Genomic DNA, 22855 nt, shown 5'->3' with positions numbered 1-22855 from the left:
CTAAAATTATGCACATTTTAATGTATCCATCAGACGAAGTTCAGCACACCGTAGCATTAAATTCAGATTTATAGCGCTGCCCTTTTTGGCTTGAATTATTATTTTTTTTTAAATAAATACATTTTTCTCTTAGTTTGACCTTCCAAAGATAAAAAGTTTGCCAAGGTTACTTCCGTTATATATTTCCTTTACAGTGTTTTAGTGGAAGGGAACTCCTCAGTCCCCTACCATCAATGGGCCAAAGTATGCTTTACATTTCACCGCCTTTATATCAGCATCAGATATGAGCGCAACTCAAGCAAGTTGGATGCAGCCCTAGGGAGTCCTGGAAATACATGGATACAGCCTATGGCCTATGGATGTAGCCATGTTTTCCAAGACTCCCTAGGGCTGCATCCAACTTCTTCAGCCCCCGGTATCTAAGTCTCATGTCTAACTGTTTTAAGGCTCTTTATAGGTCGAACATTAATTTGAACCAATAGGTGGCAGTAAGCTTTTTCTTTTGGTGGAAAGCTCCTTTGCATACTTTTTCAAATGGAGTACTGCATGGCTTAGGATGGGTTCAGACTGTGTTTTTGCAGTCAGTTTTCTTTTTTCATCTATTTTATGCAAAAAAGCTGATGAAAAATGGATGAACAGATGCAGGTGTATGCCTTTGTTTTCCCATTGACTTCCATTTAAAAAAAAAACAAAGAAGGATTAAAAACGGATCAAAACGCACTCTTTTTTTTAGCATACACGAAAATGTGTGTACACTAAAAAAAAGAAAAAAAAAAAGTGTTTTGATCCATTTTTTTAAATCTTTTTTTATAATGAAGTCAATGGAAAACAGATCAAAACTAATGCACATAAATGCAGCCATTTTTTTTTTTTTTTTTAAACAACAGACTGCAAAATGCAGTGTGAACCCAGCCATATAAGACCTTCTCATGGAGACACACTACCACCTCAGTCCCAAGACATATGGATAAGTGTGAATATCCTGACAGCTCCAGCTGTATGGGGCTATATGTGCCCATAGTGTGTGAAGTGTTGGTCCCCCTAATGTATATACATCATAGGACTTCTGCCCATGTCTGTAGCGTATACATATGCACGGCTTCACGCCCTCTCTTATGGAGAAAATCCCTGGATCCCTTTAAGGGTTAATTTATCAGGTCCTGTAATAACTTCCATAAGGCAGTCCTATGTAAAAACAAGAGATAACACCGTCCTGTGTTACAATAAGCTGCGCCAAATGACAAACTAAGCTCTGCTGCGCCTGGCAGTAATCTATATACATACACTACCAAGAACTGTACCCGCGCAGCATCCTGACCCTCTAAGTCCCCGGACCTCGGCTGCTGCGCTTCTGGAAAGTTGTTAATGATTCAGTAGTTTAGACGACTTGTCGTTCTTCTCGGTGCCCTTTTCCCTCGTCCTCCCAGCGGACGGCGGGCATTGCAGGAGCAGGCTCTCTGACATCTGCTCGTGTGCCCTTCAGACTGGCAGCAGTAAGAGCGCAGCGGGTGAGGAGATGTTGATGTAGTAACACTATGTAGTAATGACCCGCCACCGCCGCTTCATTTTTACCCAGATCTTCTGTCTAATTGAGGTTAATTGTATCAATGCTATTAGCTCCATGTACGCCTTGATGGGACACTTCAGCAGCCCTATGGTGCGACCGATTGTCTGCCAGCGAGACAACCATTTACTGGGAGCCTCACTATGTATCTATAGAGCAATTCCCTAAGGGCTTGTTCACACCTGCACTCGTTATTTCTATTGTTCTGCAGATGGAAGATCAGTCACCTGGCAGTGAGAGACCTCAATTTACTATAATGGGGGCCTTCTGGTTCACATTATAGTGGCCACCATTGTACCACGCAAGCCTCTGGGCCCTATTACACAGGACAAATATCGGGCAAATTACCGTTATATTGTTCGTTAGCGATCGTTTATCAGTAAAAATTGCTGTTGTTTTGCATGGGCAATGTGTAATGCGGAATTTCACTCACTGACAAATCTAATCAAAGATCACAGCTGATCGCTGAGGGGTTCCTGGCAGCGGGCCATTCTGGCCTAAAATTAAAGGAGAAGTCTGGCGAAAATTTTATTGCTCGCCAAAAGTTATACAAATCACCAATATACACTTATTACGGGAAATGCTTATAAAGTGCTTTTTTCACTGCACTTCCTACTGCATCAAGGCTTCACTTCCTGGATAACATGGTGATGTCACGACCCGACTCCCAGAGCTGTGCGGGCTGTGGCTGCTGGAGAGGATGATGGCAGAGGGATGCTCAGTGTCCCTCCCGTGCCCTGTGTCCATCACATCATTTTATCCAGGAAGTGACATCACCATATTATCCAGGAAGTGACATCACCATGTTATCCAGGAAGTGACATCACCATGTTATCCAGGAAGTGACATCACCATGTTATCCAGGAAGTGACATCACCATGTTATCCAGGAAGTGACATCACCATGTTATCCAGGAAGTGACATCACCATGTTATCCAGGAAGTGACATCACCATGTTATCCAGGAAGTGAAGCCTTGATGCAGTAGTAAGTGCAGGGAAAAAAAAGGACTTTATGTTCATTTCCTGTAATAAGTGTATATTGGTAATTTGTATAACTTTTGGGGGGCAATACATGACTTTAATAAAATTTTCGCTGGACTTCTCCTTTAAGCTGCAGTCAGGCAGGCATCTCCCTGTGGGATAGGGGATGTATGACTGCATGATCACCAAACCGTGTAATAGGCTGACTAAAAGAGCAGTGAGATCAGGGCTCGTTTACTGAGCATCTCAGGCCGATCAGTGAGATCAATGCTCGTTTAGTGGGGACGATCATTGAGATCAGGGCTTGTTTACTCAGCATCCTGGGACCATCAGTGAGATCAGGCCAATCAGTAAGATCAGGGCTTGTTTACTCAGCATCCTGGGACCATCAGTGAGATCGGGGCTCGTTTACTAAGCATATCAGGCCGATCAGTGAGATCAGGGCTTGTTTACTGGACATCTCAGGCCGACCAGTGAGGGACGATCAGTGAGATCAGGGCTCACTTACTGGACCGCTAGGGGCGGTCAGTGATATCAGGGCTCGATTACTGAGCCCCTTAAGTTGATCAGCGAGATCAGCGTTCGTTTACTGAGCATCTCGGGCAGATTAGTGATATTGGCGCTCGCTTACTGAACCTTTTGAGACACCTAATATGACCTTAACACACAGGGATTGTCCAGAGCAGTAACCTCTTTAGGTACAATTTGGAAAATAGCGAGGAACTAAAATACTAACCACATCATACAGTGGTTAACCGGAAAACGGATTTGACTTGTTAGAGCCGTGTCTGACACAACATGTCTTCTACCTCCGCACCGCTATACAAAGTCATTTACAACACCCTTCGGCCTAATCGATTGACGTGGGCCACAGATGTCAGCCCTCATAGGTGCGTGGTGACGGCTTTACTTTTAACATTTACAAAGCGACGCTCTGTGGATCCGGCAAGTTGAGAGCTATGCAAATCTACGACAAAGGAAGGAAGCCAAGTGTAAAAAGCACAAGCATAGCACAAATGGCACCAAATATGACAACGCCAGACAGCCAATTAAACATGGGACAGTGCGTTCTGATGGGCCCTGTGCGTCCAATTTGGATTAGCATTCCATTAATGTCACTATGGTTAATGTAGGAGGTAGGGAGAATATGAGCAGGAGATAGGCTTGTCACACAGATAATCTCGCTCGTCTGGTCAAAACAACTATTACCCATAAGATGCAATACCTCAGGCGTGGCGCCGGCAGCCATGTGTACACTATGGGGAACGCACATATATAAGTACAGGGTATAGTGGATAAAAGCCTGAGTCTTATTGAAGTCTAAATGGGAGGAACTCAACATGTGAGATATATATATATATATATTATATATATATATATATATATATATATATGTAGCCTTCAACGTTGAGCTACTTTTCTAGACAAGACTAGTCAACTGCTGGTGCTTGAGCTCCACTGATTCGTTCTGTACGTTGGTTCAACTCTTCACCCGACTTCTGCCAGGTCACATCACAGTAATCTTTGGGACACAGACATTAGTAGCCGCATATAGCACTATAGAAGAAGGCAGAGTCCCTTCCAGTGGCGTAACTAGAAATGGCTGGGCCCCAAGGAAAACTTTTAACTGCCCCCTTTCCCCCTTCCCGACTGACCACCAAGCCCTCAAGTGTAATCATAACTACATAACTGCAAGAGACCAGGGAGGCCGGCTCGGCCACCAGGTTCTGCAAACGATGACAGCTTAAAGGGGTAGTGCGGTGCTACACATTTATTCCCTAAATAACACACATTACAAAGTTATACAACTTTGTAATGTGTGTTATTTAAGTGAATGGCCCCCTTCCCCGTGTTCCCCCCACCCCCGGAAGTGTGGTGCATTATACTCACTGAATTACTGTCGAGCCCGGCCGCCATTTTGGAGCAATGACGGAATCTTCAGGAGGCCTGCTGGACCGATCCAGCAGTCCCTCATGCCGGCCCCCCTCTGGCGCAACATCAGCTGCTCAGCCGCGATTATGTCATTGTCCCAAGATGGCGGCCGGGGTCGACAGTAATTCGGTGAGTATAATGCACCACACTTCAGGGGGTGGGGGCAACACAGGGAAGGGGGCCATTCACTTAAATAACACACATTACAAAGTTGTATAACTTTGTAATGTGTGTTATTTAGAAAATAAATGTGTAGCACCGCACTACCCCTTTAAGGGGACCAGTGTATTGCAGGAGCAGGCCATGGGGCCCCCTGATGCGACAGGCCCCACAGCAGCCGCTATGGCTGCTACAGTGGTAGTTATACCCCTGGTCCCTTCTTACATCAACACTAGGCCATGAATAGATGTGGAGCTGCAACATTACAGGGAACCTGTGGGTGGGTGCGGCACTGTTTTTTGAAAGAAAACAGCTATATTTTTTAATATCATATAAAGTATAAAAAAAAAATTTAGTTAAAAAAAAAAAGAAAGAAAAAGAGAGAACTAGAGATCAACGAACCTCGAACACGGACTTCGGCATTTAATTACTGGTGACTGAAAAAGTTGGATGCAGCCCTAGGGAGTGTGGGAAGACAGACACAGCCTATGGCATGTTATCCAACTTCTTCAGCCCCCGGTAATCAAATGCCGAGAGTTCGGGTTTAGGCGAATGTGAACATGCTCGAACTTTGCTCATCCCTATTGGGGACTTCTAATAAAGTAGGTGGCACAGTTAATTTCATTACCCGGCCTCACCTTGTTATATTTCCATACTGACTAATGGGATAATTCATTAAAACCCAGAGCAATGCTAAGGAATAGCTTCCACCCTGCTCAGTATTCTGAACCCTTCCCGGCTCTGCCAGCTCCGTAATTAACAGAATGGAATCTCGCTTGGCCTACAGGACTCCGTCTCCGGCGCTCTTTTCTTCTCCCGGTGTAATTATCCGCTCACATCCTCGGCATATGCAAACATCTTAAGTTCCATGGGAAATGTTTGATTTTGTGTTGGTTCTGGATAATCCAATCTTGCACCCGAGATGGGAGATACTGTTCACAAAACATTAATTAGTGACATAAACGCCTCGGAAGACGCTTTTCTGGGAATGATGTGATGAGCAGATAATATGGAGCGCGTTCCTTGCCTAGCTCGCTCTCTCTGTGTGGTGACATTATAAAAAAGTGCGATATGCAAATGAAGAGCCCAATTAACACACAAAAAATATAAAAAAGAAATATAAAAATACATGCCCTGACACCAGCAGGGAGGTGACAATATTTCTATAAGAAATGCTAAACTATGAAAAAACAAAAGGGATTAAGCAAGCAAAAAAATATATAAAAAATTTTAAAAGTTAAAAGAAAAGGCAAAAAATAGATAAAACATGACATTTCGGGATAGGAAACTTTCAGGTTTCAGAGTTTTAGTATGCTCTGGTAATTCTGGAACTGAAACGCTGCCAAGATGATCTACCTGGGCACAGGAAATTCTATGTTCTTTATGAAGAGAAAAGAAAAAAAAAATATCTAAAAATAGAATAAAAAAAGTTTTTTCTACTAGAAGTAAAGTAATCTCTTAGCAAATAGAACTTTATCTTGTCCAAGCAGTTTGTGTTTCTAACAGCATTTAGAGATATGCTTTGCAGCAAGCCCCATGAATCTGGGCAACAATGGAGGTTGTCCCATTGACATTAGTGGGAAATGTTACAGGCAGGTATTTCCCTCTGACCTTTGAAGACACAGGGGAGGGGAGGCTGAGCTGTGAGCTTCATCTACTCTCTTATCTATCTACCAGTGCCAACTTTTTGCCGTAATTTTGTTACTTGTCGACCATCTCCAGCCCTGTAACAAACTGTTGTTTTGCCTGGACAACATTTTAAGGTTGAAACTCAAGATTGTGAGCCTCACCGGTGACAAGGACTCTTTACAGAGCTTCAGGAATATGCCAGTGCTGCATGAGAAAGTATAATTATGTCCATTTCTAAAACTTTCAGAAACCGCAATATTGCTGCTTACAGAGTCCTCTAATTCCTACAGGACTGCATTAAAAAACCACCAAGTCCCACACTTCCTTCCTTTCCTCCCTGTTCCCGATCCCCTGCCCACCCCTTTGCCACCCTACTGACAAGAAAGCCAGGATCGGAAATGCACTTGGCTTAGCAATAAAGCAGTCACACTGCCAAAACTCTTCGAGGTCGCGTATAGGAGAGGACGCCAGCGGTGTATCAGTGCATCATCGACTCTGAGGAAACTACAGGGCCTTCGATGACAGGTATCCGGGTTTTGAAATCGTAATTCGGGACAGAATACCATGAATGGTTACTAGTTTTTCATATCCATACTACAGTTTTCATATTTTAAGACAAACTGAGGGGCCACCTGTGTCTCAGATTTTAGATGATGGTAGGAATTAGAGTTGGGTTACAGTAGGGTCCTCCAACTTCTACCAAATCTAATGAATTTATATTCATTATATGATTTTGAACCATAAATTTATTTAGTCTTCTACTTTGAATTCCCTAGTCTGATCCCCCGAGCGATCCAATTCCCCATAGACTGTTAGAATGATACTCTGGGCTGTCTTTATTCCAGACATCCACAAGGAACCACAAGGACTTTTTCAAGACTAAACAAACTGAAGCCCAATTAATTAGATTTGGGTTTGGTGAACGTTACTGTAGATTGGCTCGACTCTTGTAGTAATAAGGATTCCCTATTACATTTCTGTTCTTCTGTCTTGGACTCGGTCTGTGATTTCTTGTGATAATCCCATACAGTTCTGAAAGAGGCTTGGAAGCTTTAAGAACATGACCCGATTTACTGATTGGCAAGCATTATATAATATGGTTCTCTATCGATCTTTGTAGTAAGCCATAACCTGATTTATAGGCCCATATGGGCCTATAACCCACCATCTATAACAACTCTATGCATCACGGGTAAAAATAATAAACAATCAATCTTCCACTAACCCCTTGAGTTTTTCTTTTTATACCAACTGGAGGAAGGGAGGTCATAACTTGTATGGATGCCAACATAATATTGTTCATTTGCCCCAGCGGACTTCTACACCCAAATCAAAGTCATCCACTCAAAGTATCTCCATTAGTGTTGAGCGCACTTGGCCAACTGTTCCGGTTCTGCGACACACTCTTAAGCCGAAAGCTCAGCATTTTACAGCCTAGGGCTGCGTTCACACTACGTATATTTCAGTCAGTATTGTGGTCCTCTTATTGTAACCAAAACCAGGAGTGGATTAAAAACACAGAACGGCTCTGTTCACACAATGGTGTAATTGAGTGGATGGCCGCCATATAACAGTAAATAACGGCCATTATTTCAATATAACAGCCGTTGTTCTAAAATAACAGCAAATATTTGCCATTAAATGGCGGCCATCCACTCAATTTCAACATTGTGTGAACAGAGCCTGTGTTTTTAATCCACTCCTGGTTTTGGTTGCAATACTAACTGAAATATACGTAGTGTGAACCCAGCCTTCGGCTGTATCCATGTTTTCCAACTTCTCCAGATGCTTGGAGTCAAATGCCAAGCGTTCAGGTTCAGAGAATAGTTCGGCAAGTCCACTCAACACTAATCTCCACCAATATATATCCACAAATATATTCATTGTACAAATGCTGGTTCCTGACTACTGACCCATGTAAAAGGGCTAATGCTCATCATTTATACAGGCCTAAAAATCGTGAAAACAATGGGCACTTGAAAGATCCAGTGATCGCTGAGCTTTCCAGACCGCATGATGGAGGAACAAGCTCCAATCTACTACACGTTAACCCATCAAAAAGGCTCTCTAGTCTCTGTGGGCTTCTCCACGCACCCTTGTTTTTTATGGACTTTTAAGCTTTGTTTTTATTTTTGTCTAGTGTTATTAACCCTGCTGTCCAATATGTCTGCTCACTCTTTTTGCCTATTTCTCTATGGTTCACCATATATATATATATTTCACTTTGTGAAAAGAAATGAAAGGCAAAATCTCCCCTTTAAGTACTGAAAAGTTCCACGTACTATATTAAGCGGAAAAAAAAGAAGTTCCTTGTAAATGACATTCATACAATGTTCTCATTTTTGTCAAATCATTTTGAAAGTGTTTTTCTCTCTCGCCTTGGTGTCATGATGTTGTCCTTCACCACCTTATATTGGAATCTCAGAAAATAAACAACCAGAAAATCAGCTCTGTTCTGTCAATGTGACTCTTAATTATGTCGGAGAATGGTTTCGGAGAGGACCGAACGTGCCTGACGGCGCTCCACCAGCATAACACGACGCTAAATTGTACAGACAGGATGGAGAAATTACAGGTGCACGTATACGCCTCATACTCATATCTAGCTTCTAGTAATAAGACATACTTACAGAAAATAAAAATCACTATCATCAAAATATTATGAAAAATATTGCTCACTTACAAAAGGCCAACTCTAACCATAGTATTGTAATCGTTCTCAGAAAAGCAAACGATCGGCATTTGATAACCAGCGGCTGGAGAAGTTGGATGTTGGAGTCCTGGAAGACATAGATAAAGCCTAAGGCTGAATCCATGTTTTCCTGGAAGCCTTAGGGCTGCATCCAACTTCTCCAGTCCAATGTTGCTGAACCTGAACAGTTCAGCAATTCTACTCAACACTAAACAAGAAGTCTCAGGTTAGTTTTTAGCCTAGTGGCCAGAATTGAAACTGCTAAATGTTATCACCACCAAAAATTCTTAAACCATATTACTGCATAAAAACAAGTTTTAAACAATAGTCATTTCTGACAATAGGTTCCCTTTAAACACATCAAGAATAGGAAAAGTCCATGGGCTTCAAAAAGGATGAGATGACAACCCATTTGTATCCAACGGTATTTACCTCTGTTGTGGAAAGCACCGTGTCCTCATCGAGGCTGAGTACGGCATCAGTCGCTATGTTATCGTAAGGAAGGAACCGACTGCTCATGACCTGCGCAGAGAAAGAGGAAGCAATTAACTAAGAAGCAAAATAAAGTTAGCAAAGCTTCAATATACAAAAACAAAAAATTCCAAAATGAAAATAGTCTGTGCTTTTATTTGAGAGCAGCAACCTTCATCTCTGCTGCTTTGTTGACTTTGGAGGTGAACGGCGGCGTACTGCCAGGAAACACTGATCACCGGGAGATCACAGACCTCTGTGCAAAGCAGATTTATGCACCTCACATCTAAAAGTAATGAAAAGCACAAGAGGCTAGGCTGCTGGCCTCCTGCAGGGAAGAGAATAGAAGAGATACTGGCTACTGGGCACTAACATAAGATTATGTCCACCTACAGCCTGTGTACCAATTACCTACAGTAGGTATATACTGAGACGGGTGGAGGTTTAGTCTTACATGGTTGAGGACTTAGATGGCCCTGAGAGGTGAATTGCGGTACGTCAGCCCATTTGGTTTTTGTGGACGCAGCTCTCTTGGGAGTTATGGAGACTACATGGAGCATGGTGGAGAGGCAGAACCTGATATGTGATATGTTCTTAATATGGTTTAGAAGTTGGTAAGTCTTATTTTATATTTTCGTTGTAAATCTTTACAAGATTTTTGTCCTCATACGTGGATGATATTGTGGTAATTTTTACAGTTATGGACCTTCTCTCTAGCTGACACAAATGAATATACATATCACTGGTCAGGTGTTTTGGAAAATTAGAAAATGAGGAGGTAGGCGGTTATCATACTTTCCTTCATGGTCTATTCCAAATGTTGGTTATATTTCAGTACCATGTATGATATGTCCTGAATAATAATGTACAACTTTTGTGAGGCCTTTTAATAAAATGTTTATTTAAAAAAACAAAAAAATGATTATGTCCACCTAAAAGCAATGAGCTTCCTCTAACAGTAAAGAGTAACGTAGTGTTTTTTTTAAATAAGGTCTTCTCCTAGATAGAACTTTTTGAAAACTTTTATTGCATCGATTTGGCCCAAAGACAACTTAATGTGCATCTAAACTACTTCTGACATGTCATGTGCTCGGCTTTGAGGAAAGGGACAAAGCGATCAGCTGAACACTTTGGTCCCATTCTTCCAGGGATTGGTTCTCAAAGAACACTTATTACTAGCGTTGAGCAAACTTTGAGCATGCTCGGGTTCATGGGAACTAGAGGGTGCGGCATTTAACTACCGGTGGCTGCTGAAGTTGGATGCAGCCCTAAGGAGTCCCACCCATTTTGCTTAACTCTACTTCAAGATTGGTGATGAGTTTTATCAGTGGGGGTTTAACAGCTGGGAATGCTACCGATTACGAGGACAGAGATTTCTTGTCCCGATCATGTGAATGCCAACAGCTGAAGATAAATTATGAAGCTTGGTCATCTACAAGTGTGGATTTTAAATGGACCCAACCACTGCTCCAAACAAGGGATGAAATACAACATAATAAGTCAAAATGAGCTATAACTCATCCCTATAATTTAGAACCTAAAAATGTAAATGGAACAATATATTAAAAGTTCAGATACTCCTGAGGTTGGTTCCTTGCACCTCCACCGGCAGGCATTGGACCAGAAATGGCCTCTTCTCCCCAGCAACTATTAAGGGATTAAATCACTCGTAGGCCACCGGCTGCTGAACCCTTCTGTTAAACCTCTGCGAGCTGCTTGCCAAAGTTGCAGGATGTATTTATTAATGTCTCAGAAGCGACCGGCTATCTGACAGGGTGACAGACAGTCCATCACTCCTCTCCAGCCCTGTAATCAGGAGTGATGCGCTCTACAAAAATGGATTTCAAGACATGTCTAGACTGGAGATGTTGTGGACAATCAGGGATGAGATATACCGGATATTATCCTAATGAAGGTTATCACCTATGGCCTTTATTTTTTTTTTTTTCAAAGGAGTCATTCAGCCTAATGGCCTTCACTTAAAATGCAGCCGAGTCAAGATCTCCATCAAAATGATGAAAAAAACATTTGTATTTTTTTCCCATCTAATTTAAATGAGTCTCTAACACAGTTGGGAACATAGCTAGCCATTGAGTAGAAGTTCTTAGTTGTACAAGGAATTTTTTGGCTCTCCAATGGCGGTGAGCAGATCTGTTAAAATGTTCTGGTTCGGCAACGTTAAAGGGGTACTCCGGGCAGGAGGGCTTTTGTTCACAATGGCCAGGGATCCACTTACCTCCCCGATTCCAGCACTGGGTATCGCGTTGCGCTGCTCTGGTCCACGACGTGACTTAAGACATGACCCAGCCTGAAACTGGGATGGTAAGTGGACCTTATTGCTTTCATCCACCCCCTCACTAGCCATTGTGAAAAAAGCCCTCCCACCCAGAGTACCCCTTTAACAGAATCCGAACATTCAGTATTTGATTCCCCGCAACTGCATAAGTTGGATGTCGCCCTAAGGAGTCCTGGAAGACTCTCCAACTAGTCCTACTATTCTCCAACTAGTCAAGATCAGTGGACGTAACTTATCAGGTTCTCTACAATTGGAATTTTTTAAAATTTTTTGGAAAAAGCCCTGATTTTCTTACAAGAATGCTAATACTGGTATAATTATACAAATATTTTCGTGTAAGAGCCACACGGTAATCGCAGGCAATGTTTTAATGAGGAGAAAGCCCTGTTGGATCTGAACCCTCACCCCAGACAAAATAACAAGAAAGAGGAAGATCGAATCTCTTGAGCGCAACAAAGTCCTAAAATCTGAATGTTAATAGGAGGGTTGACGTCCCTGACCATCATCTGTCGAATTTTTGCTTTTACCACCAAAAAGCCTGTGTGTGTTTGCTGATGCTTGGCACAGAGCAGAGGCTTCGATAGAAGAGAGACGCACAACACTACCCCATGCCTCGGTGCACACAGGAGACTTGTTTGTGGGAAAACCGGCATCAAGGTCAGTACTTACACAAGGTGAAGAAGCGCCGTGTTTAAGAATTTTAAAAGGATCATCGTGCTTGCATAGCTTAAAGAGAAATATCCAAGTGGGCTCAGCGTACCAGAAACCCTCCTGATGCAGTTTACATGACCGCTGGCGCAGGCAGAAACCATTAGCTGCCAATTTAACAGGGATCGTGTTCTGTTCTTCATTCTCAACACAGTTTCTTCCAAAAAGAAGTTTTACTTCTGACTGGAAAGCATCATGGGGCTTTTCAACGATTGCTCCGTACAATAATGCAACCTTACAGAAGTGGGCAGAAGTGGGCCAAGATCTCCCGGTGGTGAGAATGTGCCTCCCTCCCGCTACACCCCATAGGTTATCCATGATGGATGTTGGATGAAAAATTGTTACTACCGCTTCATAAGTTCATAACATTCATATTTACAGTCAATATTTGACATCTTTCTTCTATGAGAGGGTCTCGTGCTTAACCCAGCTACTCTCTTGGCCCTAATCTTTTTTAATGATAACTGTTTTTACACCCCCCCCCCCAATTTGATTCTGAAAAATGTAATACTCAAAGAGGATGTACCACAAGGTACGTTCTCTTTAGCCTGACGGGGAAGCTGGTGCCGCGGTCCGGTTCCCCCGTACGGCGCCGTTCTTTCCACGGTTACCGGCCGATGCTCAAGCACTGGAGGTAGGCCGACCCACCCCCAGTGGTAGAGAATTCCCTCCCCTCTATGACGCGGCTCCTTTGATTCTAACGGGGCCGCGTCATAGTGGGGAGGGAATTCCCTCCCACTGGGGGCGGGCCAGCCTACCTCCAGTGCTTGAGCACCGGCCGGTAACCGTGAAAAGAACAGCGCTGTACGGGGGAACCGGGACGCGGTTCGAAAAACCGATTCCCCTGGTGGTACATCCTCTTTAAAAATCACTTATTTAAACAGAAAATTACTCCTTAAGCCCATAAAAAAACAACTCAAATCTTGACCACTAGATGTCTCCCTTCCTCCCAATTTGCTTGTTGCTTGTTGTCAAGCAAAATCTGTCTCTAGTTACAGCTAGATCAGGAAAAAGGGGTGGAGCTTAACAAATGCTTTGTGCAGCAGAGAGAGGTGTGTCTGGGCTGTGTACCTGTAGCCGAGTCTGTCTGCCTGATGAAGATTATCTATACTGTTCCTTAAAGATAAATCAAGGGTTCCCATATCTCTGACAACCCATAAAGCTCTGGGCAGCTGTCCCTTGTGTAAGCTGTATATCCACAGTACTGCAGTGTAAACCCCCTCCTCCTCTTGCTTTTAAGCAGCATCAACAGCAGTAATAATTTCGTTGTAACTCCTTCCTTGCTGTGATGGTGCTGCTGTTTCTTTCCTATTTGCTTATATAGAACCATGCAAACCCAGTGTATCAGTAACCACTTCTCCCACCACACATCTAGTACTGTACTATGTAACTCAGCAGCCCAGCACAGTGTCAGTCTGTTCAGTGCAGTACACTCTTAAGCACACTGTCAATGGAATAATATAGGAGTAGGTGCTGTGCCAGATGACTAAGGGAGAAAGTAACTGATCTACAGGCAAACAGTTCAGCTCTGGTCTCATTCTCTTAAATGGAGTAAATGAGAAATAGCTGAGTGTCAGGGAGGGTTTGTCAGGGGCTTAATAACAGCAGAGAGAGAGGCAAAAATCACCTCTGAAGGGTTAAAAGGGTAATTAAAAGTTGAGAAAGTTTTTTTTTTTTTACCATTGTAGTGGTGTCTCCCTGCTAGGCACCCTGAGCTGGCTGTGATGTTTACAGCTCTTGTCTAGGTTCCCGACCACCTCTTTGTGTTATCACCAGTGGCCGGGCTGATGACTCACTCCCCTGGTAGGATCTGGGAGCACTGTACTGGGGCTCCCCTGTGGGCCACCTTATCTCTGCAATAATCCATCACATTGACAGCTCCCAGCACCATGGAGCTCTCAGAGTTGGTGTAGCGGAGCTAAGCACAGAACAGCAGCTGTTGAAAAAGACCAATCACAAAGGAGAAGCCCACCCACTGAGGGAACCAGGGAGTAGAGTAATCTTCAAGTAAAAAGGGGAGGTGGGAATAATCCATAACCATCCAGTTTTCCAAAAGATCTTTTAAACAACAGGTTCAATTTAAGCTGCACGTACATACCAGATACCTTCATGTGTCTGACGGCCAGCTTTCCTGATACCCCGTACACATACATGCACACATGAGTGTGCATATATTTTAAAGGGGTTATCCAGTGCTACAAAAACATGGCCACTTTCTTTCAGAGACAACACGACTCTTGTCTCCAGTTCAGGTGCGGTTTGCAATTAAGCTCCAGTCACTTCAATGGAAGTGAGCAGCAAAACCTGCCCAAGCTGGAGAAAAGAGTGGTGCTGTCTCTGGAAGAAAGTGGCCATGTTTTTGTAGTGCTGCATAACCCCTTTAAAGAGAGGAAGAGGGTAGATGTGCCATCTAAAATTCAACATGCCCCTTCCTTTCCATTACTGGAGCCAGAGTCATCCGATCCTTATAAAGATCTTTATTGTAAAGCATGAGATCTTATAAGGTCTTCGAGGGGAACTTATTTCAATATAAAGTTATTAATTTCAGTATAATCCTAGTATGTAAAAACCCTTTTACTGGTCCACAGTGAAGATGAATCTGAGTCCTCTCATTTGTAATAAAGCCCTGGCTTGGGTTCAGTGGATAAAAGGGCTGATGGTCTCACCTTGCTCTCCCCTTCAATAACTATGACAGGCACAGCAGTGGCAGGCCAGCGGTGTTTGGCAGGGAGCGGCTTGTCACAATTCCACAAGACTATGATCTGGAAAAATATAATAAACAGATACGTAAATATTCCGGCCGTCAGCATCTTCTCTGCCGAATATTTCCCCAAATAAAAGAGTCTCTGGGAAAAATGTCAAGAAAAGAGAAGTGAATTATTTTACTTACAGGTTGATAGAAATGAACAGCAAGAGTGAATGTACGGAGAAATATATGTGCGGAACAAAAACATTAGGGCAAAGGGATCACACACACATTTGCAATGTAGAATAGAATACAGGTTTTCTTTTATTACTTTTCTTAAAGGGGCCAGTTAAAGGGATACTCCGGAGAATTTTTTTTTTCTTTCAATTCAACTGGTGTCAGAAAGTTATACAAATTCTGTACATTACTTTTATTTAAAAACCTACCAGTACTTATCGGCTACTGTATGTTCTGCAGGAAATGGTGTATTCTTTCCAGTCTGACACAATGCTCTTTGCTGCCACCTCTGTCTATGTCAAGAGCTGTCCAGAGCAGGAGAGGTTTTCTATGGGGATTTGCTACTGGTCTGGACAGAGGTGGCAGCAGAGAGCACTGTGTCAGACTGGAGAGAATAAACCACTTTCTGCAGGACATACAGCAGCTGATAAGTACTGGAAGACTTTAAATAGAATTTAAAAATCTGTATAAGTAAAATAGCACAGAATTGTCTAACTCGCAGCCCTCCAGCTGTTGCAAAACTACAATTCCCATCATGCCTGGACAGCCAAAGCTTTGGCTGACCAGGCATGATGGGAATTGTAGTTTTCCCAACAGCTGGAACTACCGCAGTTTTTAGAGTCTCAATAATGTAGTAGTTATAATAAGATAATGAAGCATTACTAATAAGGTTACGGTACCTGATGACAGTACTGAGACTTTGCTACGGCGACCAGCAGCTTCAGGATTGGCTGGGATTGGGAGACCAGCGGGGTCACAGCATGGATGACTGCGGTAAACTTGGTGGGTGATTTTACACCTGAAACATAAAAAAATAAGAAAGGTCTTAATCCCATTCACTGACTGCGAGCGAGCCGGGACCTTCCACTCAGCGTGACCACTCCCGATCTCCGGTGAACATTCCGCCTTGTCGTCTGAAACACATTCCCACTACCGCCAAGTGTTAGAGACCACTAAGTTACATTATATCAGAGCGCTTTACACGATTGTGTTACTTTGCCATTATATCATTTGGGTTCTTTGTAAGCTCTTTACAGCAATATTATTTGAGCACTGTATTGTTGGGGTCATTGTTGGGGTTATTGTATAGATTGTTTAGACCACATACAGTTCTGGTTGAGCACTTTATCATTTGGACAATGCCAAGTGGTGTTATGTGAACACTATGTCGTGCCCAAATAACACTGCCATAAAGTGTTCAAAGACATAGAGTGGTATTATTTGGGCACTACAGAGTGGTATTATTTGAGCACTATAGCAGTATTATTTGGGCACTACAGAGTGGTAATATGTGAACACTATGGCAGTATTATTTGGGCACTACAGAGTGGTAATATGTGAACACTATGGCAGTATTATTTGAGCACTACAGAGTGGTATTATTTGAGCACTATAGCAGTATTATTTGGGCACTAGAGTGGTATTATTTGGGCACTATGGCAGTATTTGGGCACTACAGAGTGGTATTATTTGAGCACTATAGCAGTATTTGGGCACTACAAAGTGGTAATATGTTAACACTATGGCAGTATTATTTGGGCCCTAAGGAGTGGTATTTAAACACTATGGCAGTGTTGTTTGGGCACTACAGAGCAATAATATTTAAACCCTTTGGCAGTATTATTTGGGCATTATGGAGTGGTATTAAACACTATGGCAGTGTTGTTTGGGCACTACAGAGTACACTGTAGGGCAACGTCATTTATGCTCTTTACATATAGTACTGTTAAGACAATGAGCACTTTATGGTGGTATTATTCAGACAATGTATAGTAGTATTACTTTGAACTTTATGGCAGTATCATTTGGGCAAGGTATGAAAATGAGAATATTGATGGAACATGCATCACATCACCTCGTACGTACGAACCTGCTGCTAGTTTCCCTTTAATTCTGCCTGGCATACTATGAATGCAACTTATTTCTTCTTAGACTTCAGGATTTTGAATTGTAAGGTCAGAGAAGCTGAGGACACTTATTATTTGTTGATAGTTTTGCTTTAATTCTGTATTTTAGAGTGTTATATATGTACACTTTTAAGGGTTTTCTTGGAATTGTATCACATGCAATAAAAATGATCAAAGCAATTTGTTCTGAATGGCCAAATTTTTTTTTTAATCAAACCTGTGAAAAAAGATCAATCTGACCCATAGGACGACACCGGCGGAGCACGGACGTATAAGCATAGGCTCTTTTTTGTTTTCTATGTGTATTAACACGTACGCCCGCCATCTTTACAAACATCTTATGAACTTTACAAAAAGTTTGGTTCTGTAACAAATCGTGGTTCATGAAGTTCAGTTTGCTCTTCTATATCAGACACATTAAAAATTATTGATCCCACCAGGTCTCACTGCTGGCACCCGTTCTGATCAGGAGATATAGCCAGAGAGAGACCGTAGCCCTTGGCACATTGACTCCCCGGCCTATCTCTGATGGAGGTCTACAGTAAGAGACTAATTTGAGGGTCAGACCAAGAGGCCAGGGAGTGGATGTCACCACTGCTGTGTCCTCTCTCCGGCTATATCTCCTGATCACAGTGGATCTCAGTCAGTGATCAATAACTTTAGAAATGTCTGATGACATGCCAAAAGTTATTTCTAGTGACAGGTACTCTTTAACCCAATCCAAGGTGTCTGTAAGGATTTGGTATGTGATCTGCACACTCGGCCCTTTAGCTAAATGGATGGCTGGGAGGATGGATGGATTCCATTACAGACCCCATCATCATCGGGTCGTGAAGGCGGCAGCACTTACCTAGATTAGCGTAGTAGTAGGGAAAATCACCCAGATATGATGAGTACTGGGGCAGCACGAAGAGTCCTCCAGGATGCTTGTTCCATATTAAACTGTTGCGTGATATGTGCTTGAAAATTCTATCCTGAATGATCTGGAAAGAGGAAGAAAAATGGAGGGATTGTAAGAAAAATAAAAACTGAAGGGAACACTTAGCTGAAGCCATTTTCACTCAAGCGTCCTCTTCAATCAGCTAAGGGTCGTAATCAGGCTTCTTCGCGTGGAGAGCGGCAGCGGCCATTGTTTTTACCTACTGAGGCTGAAAAACTAGATGAGGAAACTGTTGTGTCTGTGGATCCAGCATCACTACTGTGGGGAAATAGTACCGAGCCGTTCCCTCAAAAAGACCCCCAAACTGGTCAGTCATTCTGGATGGAGATAGAGCTCCATAGACTTTCTATACTTTCTACTTTTTTTATTTTAAATCTCTTTAATTTATTTTCCACAAATAAAGTGTACATATTTAAAAAAAAAACAAAAAAAACCTTACAAAATTAAATATTATACAAAAAATATTTCCAAATTTCAAATACATACAACCCACCCCTACCCACCCCATCCAGGATAAAAAGAGAGGGAGAGAAAAGAAGGGGAGAGAGGAAAAACCCATATTATATCTTACTTAATTGTTATTCCCTTTTAAATTTACAAATAATACTCTTCATATCTATTTTTGCACTTTTCCCAATGTACTATACTCGGGACTTCTGAACAAATCCATTTTCTTATCAATAACAGTCTGAAGAAAATATTGAGATGGTTTTTTATGCCAAAGTTTTTTTTACCTATATTATTACTTCCTGTATCCCCTAACACTGCCAACATCGGAGATGGTACCAGTTTTAATGCAAATTCTTCGTTGGTCCTTTTGTATACCTCCGACCAATAAATCTGGACCCGGGGACAACTCCAAAGCATGTGCAGAAAATCCGCCCCATCCATACCACATCTAGGGCACTTCCCATCCTGCCTTTTCCGTATTCTATGTAGGAATGCTGGTGTATAATACAGTCTATGGTTTATGTTAAACTGTATTAACCGGTGATTGCCCGACCTGGACACCTTGGACACATTTTGGTAAATCTTACCCCATTGTTGTTCACAAATAGGTCCCATTTCTTTCACCCATTTTTTTTTTGCTAATGTTACTTACTTCTACTGTTTTTTTTAATGTATGAGTAAATATAGGACACCACTTTCACTTTAATTGTCCCCTTAAACATTGACTCAATTAGGGCGTCCAGATCGAACTCCACCTTCTTTAACCATACTGTATTTTCCAATGCATGACACAATCTAACATAATCATACCAAACCCCATCTGCTAACTCGTATTCTCTCTTAATAATATTCCACTTCTTAATTTGGCCTTTTACATAAATGTCTCCTAACCTTAAAATTCCCTTTCTCACCAGACTTTCCAACACTCCTATTTTACGTACTTCCTGTATATTCTCATTCCACCATATTGGAGTAAAGTCAAAAGCAGATTTTAGATTTAAATCAAAGAAAAAGAGGGAGGTCTGCTACACCTGTTCCATAGAGATGGGATCCACCCTTATCGAGTGCACTACTGTCCCGGCGCTGACGGGATAAAAATAGAAATCAAATGTATAACAGTGTAGTAGGCTCTCAAGAAGTGGGTGAAATAATACTATAGGTGTAGCTATAATGATTATATGTCAACAAAATTGAATGAAAATATTTAATGCTACAATTCATAAACGGCAATAATCTAAATGCATAGAGAAATAATTAAAAATACCATAAAAAAAAAAAAAAAAAAAAACTGATAAATACACGTATATATATATCTGATAAAACGTCCACATGGACAATAAAATATCCAATGAATGGTGGAATATATATGTATAAAAATAAGAAGAGAGCCAAGTGATGAGCACCGCGCCGGGCCCAGCGCGGTCACCCCACTTAAATAATGGTAGTCCCGAATCACGGTTTTTAACCTAGGCTCGTATTGTTGTTGAGCCGGTGTACTTGTACTTTAGATAAATAATACTCCTTTTAGAATGAGATCATGCAAGGGAGAATTAAAAGACAAGTAAATGGTGGTGGGATATCCACCTCTCACCCTGCTGGTGATATCATCTGCAGTCATTTGACTGCAGATGATATCACCAGCAGGGTGAGAGGTGGATATCCCACCACCATTTACTTGTCTTTTAATTCTCCCTTGCATGATCTCATTCTAAAAGGAGTATTATTTATCTAAAGTACAAGTACACCGGCTCAACAACAATACGAGCCTAGGTTAAAAACCGTGATTCGGGACTACCATTATTTAAGTGGGGTGACCGCGCTGGGCCCGGCGCGGTGCTCATCACTTGGCTCTCTTCTTATTTTTATACATATATATTCCACCATTCATTTGATATTTTATTGTCCATGTGGACGTTTTATCAGATATATATATACGTGTATTTATCCGTTTTTTTTTTTTTTTTTTATGGTATTTTTAATTATTTCTCTATGCATTTAGATTATTGCCGTTTATGAATTGTAGCATTAAATATTTTCATTCAATTTTGTTGACATATAATCATTATAGCTACACCTATAGTATTATTTCACCCACTTCTTGAGAGCCTACTACACTGTTATACATTAGATTTTAGATTTAATATATCTTTCAGCATCTCCCAGGCTTTGATTGCTGTCCTTGCCAGTGGTAGGCTACTTTTATCTCCTTTTTTCCACACTCCCATTTCTAGAATTTTATATAAATTAAATAAAACCGCATCCTCCTCTAGCCACAACCTTCGAAAGAATAAGTTGCCCCTTCCCTTAACTAACCAAAATAGTTGGTAGAGGCCAAAAAATAAATATTCAGATCCGGAAAATCTAAACCCCTTTAGTTTTAGGGAGAGTAAACATCTCCAGCTTAATTCTGGCCCTCTTCCTGCCCCATATCAAAGAGCTAATTAATATCCTTATCCTTTTTAAGTAACTGTCAGGTATCCAAATGGGAGCTACTCCAAAGACATAAAGGAATTTAGGGAGACATATCGTCTTAAACAAGACCATCCTGTCCATTTTAGACAGTGGAAGTTTCTTCCACGCCTTACATTTTTTCTCTACAATCATCAATCAAAGTTTTCAAATTAAGACCATTAAATTCCTCTATATCCCTAGATATTTTAATCCCCAGATATCTAAAACTACTATTTTCATTCAATACCTTTAAATGCGGAAAGCAAAAATTTAACCCATCACCCAGTGGCATTAATACTGATTTACTCCAGTTTATACTTAAACCTGATACCCGTCCAACCTCTGCGATCAATTTCATTACTACTGGTGCACTTTTGCGGGGATCCTCCAAGAATAACAAAATATCATCAGCATAGAGTGACACCCTGTCCCCTCCACTTCTATACTTTCTTCTTAAAGCGACTCTGTACCCACAATCTGTCCCCCCCCCAAACCACTTGTACCTTCGGATAGCTGTTTTTAATCAAACATCTGTCCTGGGGTCCATTCGGCAGGGGATGCAGTTATTGTCATAAAAACAACTTTTATTCCTGCAGCGCTGTGTCTAACAGCCGGGGCTTACATTTGTATATGCATTAGGCTGGCACACCCTCTCTGTCCTTCACCATGTTATCCAGGAAGTGACATCACCATGTTATCCAGGAAGTGACATCACCATGTTATCCAGGAAGTGACATCACCATGTTATCCAGGAAGTGACATCACCATGTTATCCAGGAAGTGACATCACCATGTTATCCAGGAAGTGACATCACCATGTTATCCAGGAAGTGACATCACCATGTTATCCAGGAAGTGAAGCCTTGATGGAGTAGTAAGTGCAGGGAAAAAGCACTTTATAAACATTTCCCATAATAAGCGTATATTGGGGATTTGTAAGACTTTTGGGGGGTAATACAATACCGTAATACCTTAGAGTTAGATTTCTGTTTTCACATTGGTCCAAACTGTTATAATTAAAGGGGTAATCTGGTGACTTTAAAAAAAATGTAATTTCAAATCAACTGGTGCCAGAAAGTTATACAGATTTGTAATTTACTTCTATTTAAAAATCTCAAGTCTTCCAATACTTATCAACTGCTGTATGAATTCCTGCAGGAATTGTCGCATTCTTTCCAGTCTGACACAGTGCTCTATCCCGCCGGAAGTAATGTATTCTTTTCACTTCTGGCAGGATATACAGCAGCTGATAAGTACTGGAAAACTGAGATTTTTTAAAATAGAAGTAAATTACAAATCTGTACAACTTTCTGACACCAGTTGATTTGAAAGAAAAAAATAATAAATTACCGCAGTACCCCATTAATGTAAATTTAAAGGAATTTTTTAAGAATACTTTTCAAAGTGTAAAATAACATAAAAACAGCTAAATAACCAGGAAAGAATATGCCTAGAGTAACAGAAGAACTCTACACAGGGCATAAACAAGGATCTGGGAAAGGAACGGAGGTAATAATTGTAATGTATGTACAGACTGATTTGAGTCAATAGCGCCATCGAATTGGTTTATCCATCTCCGAGATCAATGCGCCGACGCTCCGAGCCCCACTGCTGCGTATTTAAAGAAGCTTTTTGAAATATCTGTATTATCTGCATAGAGTCCCGCTTTCCCCGCACGCTCAGCGACGTCCTAAATCATTTACACTACATTAATACGTCATTAAGTTGATGGAGGGCCCCGAGTATGCGCA

General features: G+C 41.6%; 1 protein-coding gene across 1 annotated transcript in view; it reads right to left on the bottom strand.

The window, feature by feature from the left end:
• EXT1 (exostosin glycosyltransferase 1) overlaps nucleotides 1-22855 on the bottom strand; it is a 210846-nt gene that overhangs the window by 5245 nt on the left and 182746 nt on the right. The window contains exons 5-8 of the mRNA XM_069957169.1: nucleotides 18114-18246; nucleotides 16037-16155; nucleotides 15100-15195; nucleotides 9391-9480 (exon numbers count right to left, since the gene is read on the bottom strand). Of these exons, the coding sequence (XP_069813270.1) occupies nucleotides 9391-9480; nucleotides 15100-15195; nucleotides 16037-16155; nucleotides 18114-18246 (438 nt within the window). The remainder of the gene's footprint in view (nucleotides 1-9390; nucleotides 9481-15099; nucleotides 15196-16036; nucleotides 16156-18113; nucleotides 18247-22855) is intronic.

The sequence above is a fragment of the Dendropsophus ebraccatus genome, chromosome 2 (assembly GCF_027789765.1).
Source record: "Dendropsophus ebraccatus isolate aDenEbr1 chromosome 2, aDenEbr1.pat, whole genome shotgun sequence".
Taxonomy (NCBI): Eukaryota; Metazoa; Chordata; class Amphibia; order Anura; family Hylidae; genus Dendropsophus; species Dendropsophus ebraccatus.
This window is presented reverse-complemented; position numbering and strand designations above follow the sequence as displayed.